The 14,507-nt window shown below is 39.0% G+C and overlaps 1 protein-coding gene across 1 annotated transcript in view; it reads left to right on the top strand.

Annotated features, from left to right (window-relative positions):
• BBS1 (Bardet-Biedl syndrome 1) overlaps nt 1-14,507 on the top strand; it is a 235,284-nt gene that overhangs the window by 88,880 nt on the left and 131,897 nt on the right. Inside the window, exon 7 of the mRNA XM_090375359.1 lies at nt 2,514-2,586. Coding sequence (XP_090231485.1) covers nt 2,514-2,586 — 73 coding nt within the window. The remainder of the gene's footprint in view (nt 1-2,513; nt 2,587-14,507) is intronic.

Genomic DNA, 14,507 nt, shown 5'->3' with positions numbered 1-14,507 from the left:
TTATATAAGGAAAGAAATCCTTGCTGTTTTTCTTGGCATCTTTTGCCAAGGATTTCTCGTAATCTGCCTTCGCCTGCCGAACCTCCTTTGTGACCTGATTACAGATTAACTTATATCTGCCATAGGCTTCTGAGTCGCTTGATAATTTATATGCATCCTATGCATTTTTCTTCTCTGTTACTAGTCTCATTAGTTCATTTGACAACCATTTAGGCCTAAACCTTGAACAATATTTCTTAATAGGTATGAAACTTTTAGTAGCATCCACGATTAATTCCTTGAATGCTTTCCACTTAGAATTTACTGTTGGTAACATCGTCAGTTGATCCCACTGTACAGAATTTAAAAACTATTGGAGACCACTGTACTCGCCTTTACGGAAGCAAAAACCCTTTCCTTTACCCCTGATGGTAATTAAATCTTTAAGTAAATCCCACATCAGTACACTGTGATCACTGCCACCTAGTGGTTCTTTTATCTGCAAATTCCTAATACATGAATGATCACTGCTGATAACCAGATCAAGAGTATTACTTTCTCTGGTTGCCCCTCGCACATGCTGCTGCAGAAAACAATCATCCAATAAATCCACAAATGTCTTACTAGTGTATGAATTACCAACCTACGAGTTCCGGTCAATATCTGGGAAGTTAAAATCCCCCATTAGAAGACATTCCAATTTACTAGCCCACTCTATTTCTCTGTTCAATTGTTTATTGTACTCATTCGAGTCATTAGGCCTATAACACACTCCTACTCTTATTTTTGCTTTCGCAGTGCTTATATCACACCAAACTGACTCAACATTGGTGCACTGTTCATCTATATCAACTGGATGCACTTCTTTTGATTTTATGTTTTTCTTAATTAACAGCATAACACCTCCTCCCTTCCTATCCTCTCTATCTTTTCTGTACACATTGTACTCCCCAAATTCCAGTTCAGCATTCCTTATATCAGTCTGACACCATGTCTCTGATATCCCAACAATATCCGCCTTTGATATATTGACCAACACTTCAAATTCATCAAATTTATTTACTATACTTCTAGCATTGGTATACATGCAAGTATACATGCACCTATTCTTATTGTTAGTTACTCTAACACATCGCATATACCCGCCTGTTTCACGATGACTGCCACCCGTCCCTGAAACCCCCAACACCCCTTGCTCCAGGTCGCTACTTATTCTAATAGAAGTTGTGCAAGAATCACCTTCACCTCTGCCTATGGCTACTGTTAAACTATTAGTCCTTGTATCCCCCCCAAGCGATCAGTTTTCCGACCCACCCAACACTGCCTCAATAGCATCAGCAAATATTCTTGCACCCTTTCTATTTAAGTGTTTCCCATCCCTGTAGAAGCAGTCTCTCATGTTAACAAGTAAAGCCCAATCTGAAAAAAATTCTATCCCTTGAGCCTTGCACAATCTTTCCAGGGCCGAATTGATCAACAAGGCTCTCATCATATACTCCCTCCTATCGTGTCTGGGCAGAATTGCAGACACTTTCAAATTCAACCCTAATTCACGGCTTGTTTTCATCAGTGACCTGTACTTGTTAAGTAATTCCGCCGGTTTCCTACTCTTAATATCATTAGTGCCAATGTGTACAACTATATCACCTTTTGTGCCCTTAAAAGATGATATCTGCTCTACAACGTCATCAACCTTTGCCCCTGGCAGACATACGCTGGTCCTGTTCCACCTATCCTTTTTACAAAGGATGTTTCCCGTTTCCCTGACAATAGAGTCACCAACAACTACTAGTTCCTGAGGGACCAACGCATTCTGCCTTGGGGGTTGCCGCTGTGTTGCGTGATGACCAAATGCAAGCTCTGGCGTTGATGTGGACAGCTGAGAGCCTGATGGGCCCCTCAATTTAGATCTTTTGAGGGCGTCCACCCTGTCCTTCAAACTCTCATATAGGCCCATAACAACGCTGAGTTGCCTTTGCTTGCATGCATTTTGTTCAGATTTTTTCATGGGTAAAAAAAAAAAATAATAAAATTCCATAATCTTCTAAACAATTAAAACATGCCACTTTATGGTTCACTTGACCTGACTTGCCAAATTTATCTTATTCTTGATTCAGCCTGTCCATTTCTGTTCTTGAGAACAACCTTCTGCCCTATGTATTTCCTGAAAATTATGCGAAACTTGACAAAACAACCTTATTTTGTCCAATCATCAGTCTGTGTGTAGCACTATATTGCTTTCAATTTGATAACCCTTTGCATTGAGATTGCTCTAAATAAAAGAAGTTGTGCAGTAATTCATCCTGAATTTAATATGTGAAGTTTTAAAAATATTTTTTGTTCTAAAATTTTAATTTTAAAGAAGTGATATATTAATATAGAAAAGGATATTTATCAGTACAAAAATATTGTTCATCTTTTTTTTTTTTTTATAACATTAAATTTATTGTGAAGTGTTGCTTTCTAGCATTGAAAGCATAAAGAAAGATATTGTTCCTGAATTGTATTTATTTATTATTTTTCTTTTACTTAAGGTACTTAATGCTTGATATAGAGGAAATGGAAGAATTTGTCCAACTTCATAAGCAGTTTCCCCTGAAGCGGCAGGTAAGTTTCAAATAGACTTAGTGTGAGTGTATTGACTTATTTAGTGGGAAATCAGAATTATCCAATCATCTAAAAGCTGTCACATAGGATGTTATATTGATCAGGCAAATTCCTCAACTGTATTTTTTTTTCCAGTTTAATTTAGAGATAATATCAGATCTAGGTTAGATACCTTTTAAAACCAACTAAGTGAAGTTAGTTTGCTGATGAAAGTAATTAAGATTAGTAAAAAGTTACTTTGTGAAAAAGAACTCAAGTTACTTTGTGAAAAAGAACTCAAGTTATTTCATGAAAGTAACTAAGTTACCTTTAGGTTACTTTCGAGCAGTGGCTATAAAGTGCCATTATGTTTTAGCACTGTCATAGTAATACTAAAAAAAAAAAAAAAACAATAGTAAATACCATATTTTCTGGCCGAAATAATACTTTTTTTTTTTTTGTCCTGCAAAATGTTATCTAAAATTTCTCTGTGCACGTTATGATTTGAAGGTATACTAGAAAGTGATGTTTTTATTCATAGCCATGGTTAGTGAAAGGATGGCCAAAACTCCCATGTAGCACCTTGAAAGAGCTAGCTCTTTTAATATGTGATCAATACAGATCACGCGTAATAGAGGTGACAAAAAAAATAAAGGATGGTTGCTCTATTAAACACAGAGTTAGTGTAATTCCAGGAGCCCTTAGCCAAGTGCTGCTATTAGAAATCCCAATTAACAAACCCTTTAAAATAATCATGTGGGAATAGTGGATTAAATGGATGGAAGCACCAAGTCATGATTTGACACCAACTGGATGAATAAAGCAACCAGCAACAACTTCACAGGTCTCAGAATGGAGAATGCATGAAAAAATTTTGGAAGTTAGTGGAACATGAGAGAGAGAGAGAGAGAGAGAGAGAGAGAGAGATATGCAGTTTTTGAAGAAATGTAGAATCAACAGTGCCCTTGGTGGCATTGAAGAACGTGTAAAGTCGAGGTTACTTTGCTTCAGATCATTTTTTTCTGGGAGCGGCTAAGTGAAACTTTTGATATTGCTTACATTTTTTTTTTGTTCACTTTTGTTTAAAATTAGTAGTGTGGTTATTTGTATTCAGCTGATTACGTTGGTCACTTTGTTATTTATTTTACTTTTGAAATTGCTTAAGAAAATAAAGTTAATTTCTGCCTACATTGTGTTGTATCAATATAAGATTGTTCCAATTCTGGGGCTGCCATTTTTGCAATATTGATATAGGAACAATGTAGGTGCCACTTGGTGCCACCTTCTGTAGCCAGGTGGAAAGGAGCAGCAGTGCGTAGCATATGCGTCTTGATTAGACCGGGGTTCGAGCCCGTCACCACCAAATACGGAGAATGCCGAAAGGTTAGGGAATGCCACCGCATATCCCGGAGAAATATGGCCTTAGTTGCTAATGCCACCGCATATCCCGGAGAAATATGGCCTTAGTTGCTAATGCTCCTAAAAACCTAACAACAACAACTTGGTGCCACCTCCTATTTCATCCCTCTGTTCGTTCCAAATACCAGCTCAACCTGAAATTTATTTAGGCTATCAACTTCCACAACAAAAGATGGAAGTCTGTTCCACCAATCAACTACCTACTGGCAAAAGGCAAACTTCTGTACATCTATCCTACAACTGTCTTTCCTCAATTTGAATTTATGCCCTCTCAGGTGATTATTTTGAGCAAGATGAAGAATCCCATCAGCTTTGAGCATGCTCAAACCATTCAAGGCTTTATACACCTCAATCAGATCACCTTGCAGGTGCCTAGTCATCAGACACTAATCTGCAAAACTTAAGCCTTTCTTCGTAAGAGCAACTCTTCGTTCCATTCACTAATCTTGTTGCCCTTCGTACTCATTCCAGCAGATCTACATCCTTCTTAAAATGAGTTATCCAGACCTGTATACAGTACTCAAGGTGTGGCCTTACCATTGCCTTATACAAGGGGATAATCACCTCCTTATCCCTGCTAGAAACACCACAAGACACCATGTTTATTCTTGCAGACCATTTGCACTGCTCAAAAAACTTCACATCTGCCTGCAAAATTACCCACAGGTCCTTTTCATTCTCTACCACTGTCAGTGTAGTACCACAGAGTTGATATGTTACGTCTGGGGTTACTGCTTCCTATATGTAGTATTTTACATTTGTCAATGTAAAACTTCATTTGCCACTCTCAGCCCATCTGCTCAACTCTTCTAGATCCTGTTGCAGCAGCATACTCTCATTAGTGTCCTTAACAACCCTGCCAACCTTCGTATCATCTGCAAACTTGGATATTAAGCCTGATATACCATCATCAATATCATGGGGCCTCCATAGCCAGGTGGGAAGGAGCAGCAGTGCGTACCACACGCTTCTTCATTAGACCGGGGTTCGAGCCCGTCACCACCAAATATGGAGGATGCGGAAAGAATGACCACCGCATATTCCGGAGCAATATGGCCTTAGTTGCTAATGCTCCTAAAAACCAAACAACAACAACATCAATATCATTTATAAATACAGAAAACAACAATGGACCCAATACTGAAACCTGAGGGATTCCACTAATAACATTAGTCCACAAAGAGCAGTGTCCATTGATTACCACCCTCTGTCTTCTCCCACTCAACCATCCCTCTATCCATAGCAGCAATTTGCCTCCAATGCCACACTGCTCCAATTTATGCAGTAGTCTTCCATGTGCAACAGTATCAAAAGCCTTTCTAAGATCCAAATATATGATACCAAAATTATTCCCTGCATCCAGTTCCTTTGTGACCACATCATAGTATCCAATCAAATTAGCACTAGCATTAGTAGAGGCATATGATGCAAGAAAGCAAGCTTATGCAGCATCAGCCAAAAAAAAAAAAAAAAAAAAACCCGCTCCCATTTCATCCCTCAGTTCGTTCCAAGTACCTGTCCAGCTCCGCCTTAAATTTATTTAGACTATCAACTTCCACAACAAAGGATGGAAGTCTGTTCTGCCAACAAACCACCAACTGGTTAAAGGTAAACTTCTGCAAATCTATCCTACATCTGTCTTTCTCCAATTTCAATTTATGCCCTCTCAAATGATTAATCTGAGCAAGAAGAAGAATTCCATCAGCATTGAGCATGCTCAATGCTGATGGAATTCAAATCTTTATACACCTCAATCAGATCACCTCACAGGTGCCTAGTCTCCAGACACTGTAATTTGCAAAATCTAAGCCTTTCTTCATAAGTGCAACCCTTTGTTCCATTCACTAATCTTGTTGCCCTTCTCTGTACTGGTTCCAACAGCTCTACATCCTTCTTAAAATGAGGCCTCCAGACCTGTATGCAGTACTCAAGGTGTGGCCTGACCATTGACTTATATAAGGGGATAATCACCTCCTCATCCCTGCTAGAAAAACTCCTGTATATCATTGACAAGACACTATGAGCTACTCTTGCAGACCGTCTTTACTGCTCAGAAAATTTCATGTCTCCCGGCAAAATTAAACCCAGTTCGTTCTCTACCACTGACAGTGTAGTACCACAGAGTTGATACGTCACTCTGGGGTTACTGCTTCCCATATGTAGTACTTTACATTTTTCAATGATAAACTTCATTTTCCACCTCTCAGCCCATCTTCTCAAGTTTTCTAGATCCTGTTGCAGCAACGTACTGTCATTAGCATCCTTAACAACCCTTCCAACCTTCGTATCGTCTGCAAACTTGGACATTAAGCTTGATATACCATCATCAATATAATTTTTAAATACAGAAAACAACAATGGACCTAATACTGAACCCTAAGGGATGCCACTAATAATATTAGTCCAGGATGAGCAGTGTCCATTGATTACCACTCTCTGTCTTCTCCCACTCAACCATCCCTTTATCCATTGCACCAATTTGCCACCAATGCCACACTGCTCCAATTTGTGCAGCAGTCTTTCATGTGCAACAGTATCAAAAGCCTTTCTAAGGTCCAAATATATGATATCAAAGTTATTCCCTGCATCCAGTTCCTTTGTGACCACATCATAGTATACAATAAAATTGGTCAGGGAAGGCTTTCCCTTAACAAAACTATGCTGTGTCTGAGCTATAACTGAAGTCTTGTCTAGATGATCCTACAGTGCTTCTTTAACCAGTGCCTTCATTAATTTTCCTAGAACAGAAGTTTAACTAACAGGTCTGTAACTAATTGTGTTGCCCTTTGATCCTCCGTTTGCACATCTCAAGTCCATGTTACCTCCCCTGAGTCCAAAGAAGCTCTCATAATTATAGCTAAGGGTTTGCTTACTTCCTTTGCTGCCTCCTTTAATATAACTGGATAGATCCTGTCCACCCCGGGTGCCTTTTTTATGCTTATCTTCAGCAATTTCTCCTCCACCTTCCTTTCAGTTATTACAAAATAATTCAGCTCACTGCCAGAGTTTCTCACTTCTCGCATTCCCCTCCCTGAATAACTCCTCATGGGTGAATGTAGATGCAAAATACTCAGTTAGTTTATTAGCCACCTGAGCAGGATCATCAACAGTTGAATCACCTCCAGATCCATGGGGAGCACTCTGGCAAGTTTACATAGGTAAAGAACTTTTTTGTTTTTCTTTGAATCTTTTGCCAAGGATTTCTCAAAATCTGCCTTTACCTGCTTTATCTCTTTTGTGACTTGGTTACAGACCACCTAGTGGTTCCTTTATCTCCAGATAATTAATGCATGAAGAATCACTACTGATAATCAAATAAAGAGTATTACCCCCGTTATTTGCCTCCAGAACATGCTGATGTAGAAAACAATCATTAAATAAATCCACAAAAGTCTTGCTAGTGTGTGAGTGACCAATCCACAATATCTGGTTAATATCTGGGAAATTAAAAAAATTCCAGTCAATATCTGGGAAATTAAAATCCCACATTATAAGACTCTCTGATTTACTGACCCACTCGATTTCCCTGTACAGTTTCTTATTATACTCATCAGAGTCATTAGCACACTCCTACTCTCAATTTTGATCTCCCAATGCTTATGTCACACCAAACTGACTCGACACTGCACTGTCCAGCGATTTCAAATGGCTTCACTTCCTTGGATTTTTGTGTTTCTTAACTAATAATATATCCTCTCCTCCCTTCCTATCTTGTCTATCCTTCCTGTACACATTGTACTCCCCAAATTCCAGTTCTTCTGCATTCCTTATATCTGTGTGACACCACGTCTTTGATATCCCAACAATATCTGCCTTTGATGTTCTGAGCAATACCTCAAATTCATCAAATTTATTTACCAAACCCCCAGCATTGTTGTACATGCAAGTATACATGCACTTGTTCCTATTCCTAGCTACCCCAACACAACCCATGTGTTTACTTGTACCGCAATGACTCCCAGCAGTCTCTGAAATACCCTGCATCTTGTTTTCCAGGCTGCTGCTCATCCCAATAGAAGTAGTGCAGGAATCACTTTCACCTCTGCCAGTGGTTACTGTTAATCTGTTGGTCCTTGTATCCCCCCCAAGCTAGCAGTTTTCCGACCCACCTAACACTGCCTCCATAGCATCAGCAAATATTCTTGCACCCTTTCTATTTAAGTGTATCCCATCCGTGTAAAATTGGTCAGAGAAGACTTCCCCTTAACAAAACCATGCTATGTCCAAGCTATAACTGAAGTCTTGTCTAGATGATCCTGCAGTGCTTCTTTAACCATTGGCTCCCTTAATTTCCCTAGAAAAGAAGTGAAACTAACAGGTCTATAATTACTTGTGTCGCCCTTTTATCCTCGTTTGTGAATTGGGGTCACATTTGCACATTTCCAGTCCATGGGTACCTACCCTGAGTCCAAGGAAGCTCTCATGATTAGGGCTAAGGGTTTGCTTACTTCCTTTGCTGCCTCCTTTAATATAACTGGATAGAATCCATCCATCCCAGTTGCCTTTTTTATGTTTTTCTTCAACAATTTCTCATCCACTTTACTCTCAGTTATTAACTGAGAGTAAACTCAGTTATTAACTCAGTTATTTATTCTTCTATTAGAATAAATAGCGATCTGGAGTGTGGGATGTTGAGGGTTTCAGGAACGGATGGCTGTCATCCTGAAATAGGTGGGTATATGGGATGTGTAAGGGTAACTAAGAATAGGAGTAGGAGAATGTATGCTTGCATGTATACCAATGCTAGAAGTATAGTAAATAAATTTGATTATTTTGAAGTGTTAGTCGAGACATCAAAGGCAAATATTGTTGGGATAGCAGAGACGTGGTGTTATGAAAGGGAGGTTGTGTTATGCTGTTAATTAAGAAAAACATAAAATCAAAAGAAGTGCATCCAGTTGATATAGATTAACAGTGCACTGTTGAGTCAGTTTGGTGTGACATAAGCACTGCGAAAGCAAAAATAAGAGTAGGAGTGTGTTATAAGCCTAATGACTCGAATGAGTACAATGAACAATTGTTCAGAGAAATAGAGTGGACTAGTAAATCGGAATGTCTTATAATGGGAGATTTTAACTTCCCAGATATTAAATGGAACTTGTGGGTTGGTCACTCACACACTAGTCAGACTTTTGTGGATTTATTGGATGATTGTTTTCTGCAGCAGCATGATTGAGAGGCAACCATAGAAAGTAATACTCTTGACCTGGTTATCAGCAGTGATCATTCATGTATTAAAAATTTTCAGATAAAGGAACCACCAGGTGGCAGTGATCATAGTGTACTGATGTGGGATTTACTTAAATATTTAATTACCATCAGGGGTAAAGGAAAGGGTTTTTGCTTCCATAAAGGTGAGTACAGTGCTCTCCGACAGTATTTAAATTCTGTACAGTGGGATCAACTGATGATGTTACCAACAGTAAATTCTAAGTGGGAAGCGTTCAAGGAATTAATCATGGAAGCTACTAAAAGTTTCATACCTATTAAGAAATATTGTTCAAGGTTTAGGACTAAATGGTTATCTAATGAACTAATGAGACTCGTAATTAGAGAAGAAAAATGCATGGGATGCATATAAATTATCAAGCGACTCAGAAGTCTATGGCAGATATAAGCTAGTCTGTAATCAGGTGACAAAGGAGGTTAGGCAGGCGAAGGCAGATTACGAGAAATCCTTGGCAAAAGATGCTAAGAAAAATAGCAAGGATTTCTTTACTTATATAAACTCTAAAAGGAAGGGGATGAATCTGATTGGTCCACTTGACATCGATGGTTCGGCTGTTGATGATCCTGCTCAGATAGCAAACAAACTGAATGAGTATTTTGCATCTACACTCACACATGAGGAATTATTAAGGTTTGAAATGGCAGAAGGTTATCAAATTGTAGCAGGATACTTAATGATTTTGGAATAACTGAAAGCAAAGTGGAGGAGAAATTGTTGAAGTTGAACATAAGAAAAGCACCTGGGGTGGATGGGATCTATCCAATTATATTAAAGGAGGCGGCAAAGCAATTAAGCAAACCATTAGCCTTAATTATGAGAGTGTCCTTGGACCTAGGGGGGGTTCCCACGGACTGGAGATGTGCAAATGTATCACCAATTCACAAAGGGGGATCGAAGGGTGACACGAGTAATTACAAACCAGTTAGTTTAACTTCTGTTCCGGGTAAAATAATGGAGTCACTGGTTAAAGATGCAATGCAGGATCATCTAGACAAGACTGCAGCAGTAATTCAGACACAGCATGGGTTTGTTAAGGGAAAGTCTGGTCTGACAAATTTGATAGGATATTATAATGTGGTTACAAAGGAACTGGATGCAAAAAATAATTTTGATATCATATATTTGGATTTCAGGAAAGTTTTGACACTGTTGCGCATGGAAGACTATTGTACAAATTGGAGCAGAATGGTATTAAGGGTAAGTTGCTACAATGGATAAAAGGATGGTTAAGTGGGAGAAGACAGAGGGTGGTAATCAATGGGTGCTGCTCTTCGTGGACTAATGTTATTAGTGGAGTTCCACAGGGTTCGGTGTTAGGTCCACTGTTGTTTTGTATATTTATCAATGATATTGATGAAGGTATATCAGGCTTAATGTCGAAGTTTGCAGATGATACAAAGGTTGGCATGGTTTATAATGACAGTGTGCTACGCTACTGCAACAGGAACTAGATAATTTGGGCAGATGGGCTAAGAAGTGGCAACTGAAGTTTAACCTTGACAAATGCAAAGTACTGCATATGGCTAGAAGTAACCCCAGAGAAACGTACCAACTGTGGGGTACTACACTTAAGGTGGGAGAAAATGAAAAAGACCTGGGGTGATTGTGCAGTCAGATATGAAGTTTTCTGAGCAATGCAGACAGGCTGCCAGGGCAGGTCATGGGGTTTTGTCAATGATATATAGGAATTTTGCTAGCAGGGAAAAGGAGGTGATTATCCCTCTGTATAAGGCAATGGCCAGGCCACGCCTTGAGTACTGCGTACAGGTCTGGAGGCCTCATTTAGGAAGGATGTATTACTTGAGCGTGTACAGAGAAGGGCAACAAGATTGGTGAGGCGAATGAAGGGATCCTCTTACCAAGAGAGGCTTAAGTTCTGCAAATTGCAGTGGCTGGAGACTAGGCACCTGCACGGTCATCTGATTGAGGTATAAAAGGCCTTGAATGGGTTGAGCACGCTGAATTCTGATGGGATTCTTCCACTTGTTCAGATTACGAACCTAAGGGGGCATAAATTCAAATTAAGAAAAGACAGATGTAGAATAGATGTGCAGAAACGTGCCTTTAGCCAGCGGGTGGTTAATTGCTGGAACAAACTTCTATCTGTCGTTGTGGAAGTTGATAGGTTGAATAAATTTAAGGAGGAACTGGACAGGCATTTGAGGCAATGGTGTGATTTTTTTATTTTTTTTCTTGGCTGATGCTGCATAAGCTCATACACTTACTTTCTTGCATCACATGCCGCCACCACCACTACTACTACTACTACTACTACTACTCATGTTTGAATGTAGATGCAAAATACTCATTTAGTTTGATAGCCACCTGAGTAGGATCATCAACAGTTGAACCATCAATATCCAGTGGACCAATCTGATTAATTCCTTTCCTTCTAGTGTTTATATAGGTAAAGAATTCTTTACTGTTTTTCTTTGCATCCTTTGCGAAAAATTTCTCAAAATCTGCCTTTGCCTGCCTAATCTCCTTTGTGACTTGGTTACAGACCAGCTTATATCTGTCATAGGCTTACACGTCACCCATTAATTTATATGTATCTCATGCATTTTTCTTCTCTGCCACATGTCTCATTACTTCATCTGACATCCATTTAGGCCTAAACCTTGAACAATATTTCTTAGTTGTATGTAAAGCCTAGTAGCTTTCAAGATTAATTCTTTGAATGCCTCCCATTTTGAATTTGCTGTTGATAACATCATCAGTTGGTCTCACTGTATAGAATTTAAATACTGTCTCAGACCACTGTAGTCACCTTTACGAAAGCACAAACCCTTCCCTTTACCCCTGATAGTAGTTACCTCTCTGAGTAAATCCCACTTCAGCACACTATGATCACTGCGACCTAGTGGTTCCTTTATCTGCAGATTCTTAATGCATGAAGAATCACTACTGATAATCAGGTCAAGTATATTACTCCCTCTAGTTGTCTCCCGAATATGCTGATGTAGGAAACAATCATACAATAAATTCACAAAAGGCTTACTAGTGTTTGAGTGACCAACACACAAATTCCAATCAATATCTGGGAATCATTATAAGACTTACTGGCCCACTCTATTTCCCTGTACAGTTTTTATTATACTCATCAGAATCATTAGGCCTATAACACACTACTACTCTCAATTTTTATCTCCCAGTGCTTATGTCACACCAAACTGACTCACCACTGCATTGTCCAGTGATGTCGACTGACTGCACTTCCTTGGATTTTGTGTTTCTTAACTAATAACATAATCCGTCCTCCCTTCCTATCCTGTCTATCGTTCCTGTATACATTGGAGTCCCCAAATTCCAGTTCTGTATAGTTTTTACTACTGTCAAATAAGTAGTTTTTAATACTGTCAAATTTATTGCCATTTTTGCATTATTGATATAGGAACAATGTAGGTGCGACTTGGTGCTTCTGTATGTAGTTTCATGAGAGTTGTTCTATAATTCTGTGGGTCCCCCGCCCCCAGCAATATCAGAAGTGTTTTTAATTAGGTCGATAAACTATAACAACAAATTTATTGCAATACAAACGTGATTTTATAACATAATTGTATCACATAGTACATAATAGAATATTATAATTTTTATTACTTTCAAATAAGTGGGATTAGTGTAACGTTAGTATTGTCATATCCCTTAGTTTCGTGCGCTGCTTTAAATTAAATGTAGGCTAAAATAATGCCTCAGACTAGAGCAGCAAAGCAAAGAGCTAAAGGTAGTAGCAATGCTTTGGTTCTGGGGAACAACTTCTGAGGCCAGTCCTACTAATCAGGACTATATTATTTGCATTACTTGTTCTCTCATTGTGAAACCACCTTTAGTAGGACATGATACAGCCATAAGACCTTTATGTGTGTTCATTGTAAAGAGCATGAGGAGGTTAATTGCAAATTCTGATGGTCTGATGGGCATGTATGGGGGCTTGAAGAATAGAGCTGATTCCCTCAAAGGATAAAAAGAGAACCCATCAAGAACTCAGCTGCCCAGACCAATGGTGGAGTTCATGTTCCAGCATCAGAAAATACAATGACATCCTTCGCAGCAGAGATCCTTCATCTCACAGGAAGAAGCTATGGTTGGCAACTCAATTCTCAGGGAAATGGGAAATATATTGTACAAAAAGGACAGGTGGAATCGGACTAGGGCATATCTGCCAGTGGTTAAAGCTGATGACTAGGGCATATCTGCCAGTGGTTAAAGCTGATGACCAGGGTATATCTGCCAGTGGTTAGAGCAGCTGTCATCTTTTAAGGGAAGGTGATATTGTTGTAATGTACAAAAATGACACCTTCTGTGTGACATTATTGTACACACTAATGATATTAAGAGTAGGAGATCTGAGGAGTTAACTAACAGGTACAGGACAGTGTACAGAGCCCTGGAGAGACTGCAGAATTCATGGGGCAGAATTGTTCTCAGCAATTAAAAAGAGAGTTTTTTTACAGGGATGAGATACGATTGAATAGAAGAGATGCAAGAATATTTGGCAATGCTATCGAGAAGTGTTAGGCTAATGTTTTATTCTGTGCATTAGACTAATGCACAGACTAATAATTAACAGCAGCCGCTGCAGGCTGAGGTGCAAGTGACTCTTGTGCTGCTTCTATTGGAATGTGCAGAGGCCTGAAAAGAAGGTGCCATGGATTTCAAAGCCTACTGGGCATCCTCATGGAATAAGTGAATACACAGGCTGTGCTAAGGTTACTAAGAGTAAAAACAGGTGCATATATGTATACTTGTGTGTACACTAATCCTAGGAGCATAGTAAATAAATTTGATTAATTTGAAGTACTGGTCATCAGATGCAGACACTGTAGTGATATCAAAGATATGGTGTCACTCAGACACAAGAAATGCACAATTTAAAATAGGGAGTATAATATATACGGAAAGGACAGACCGGACATGAGGGGGAGTTTTTCTCTTAGTTTAGAAGCACATAAAATCTAAAGCAGTGTATTTAGTGGATATGGGTTGCAGTGCAATGTGGAGTCAGTTTGGTGTGATGTAAGAACTTGGAAACAAAAATGAGAGCAGGGAGAGTGTTGCAGGCTGGATGTTCTGTAATTAATATAATGAACACCTGTACAGATATATAGAGAGGGCTAGTAAATCAGAAAGTCTTATAATGGAGAATTTAACTTTTCAGGTATTCATTGAACTTGTTGGTTTGTCACTCACACATTAACAAGATGTTTGTGGATTCATTGGATGACGGTTTTCAACACCAGCACGTTAGAGAGGCAATGAGAGAAAGCAATACTTTTGTTCTGAAACTCTTTAT

This window comes from Mastigoproctus giganteus, chromosome 6, assembly GCF_048544385.1.
Source record: "Mastigoproctus giganteus isolate SK-2022 chromosome 6, ASM4854438v1, whole genome shotgun sequence".
NCBI classification, from domain to species: Eukaryota; Metazoa; Arthropoda; class Arachnida; order Uropygi; family Thelyphonidae; genus Mastigoproctus; species Mastigoproctus giganteus.
The sequence above is the reverse complement of the archived record's forward strand: the minus strand, read 5'-3'. Positions and strand labels throughout refer to the sequence as shown.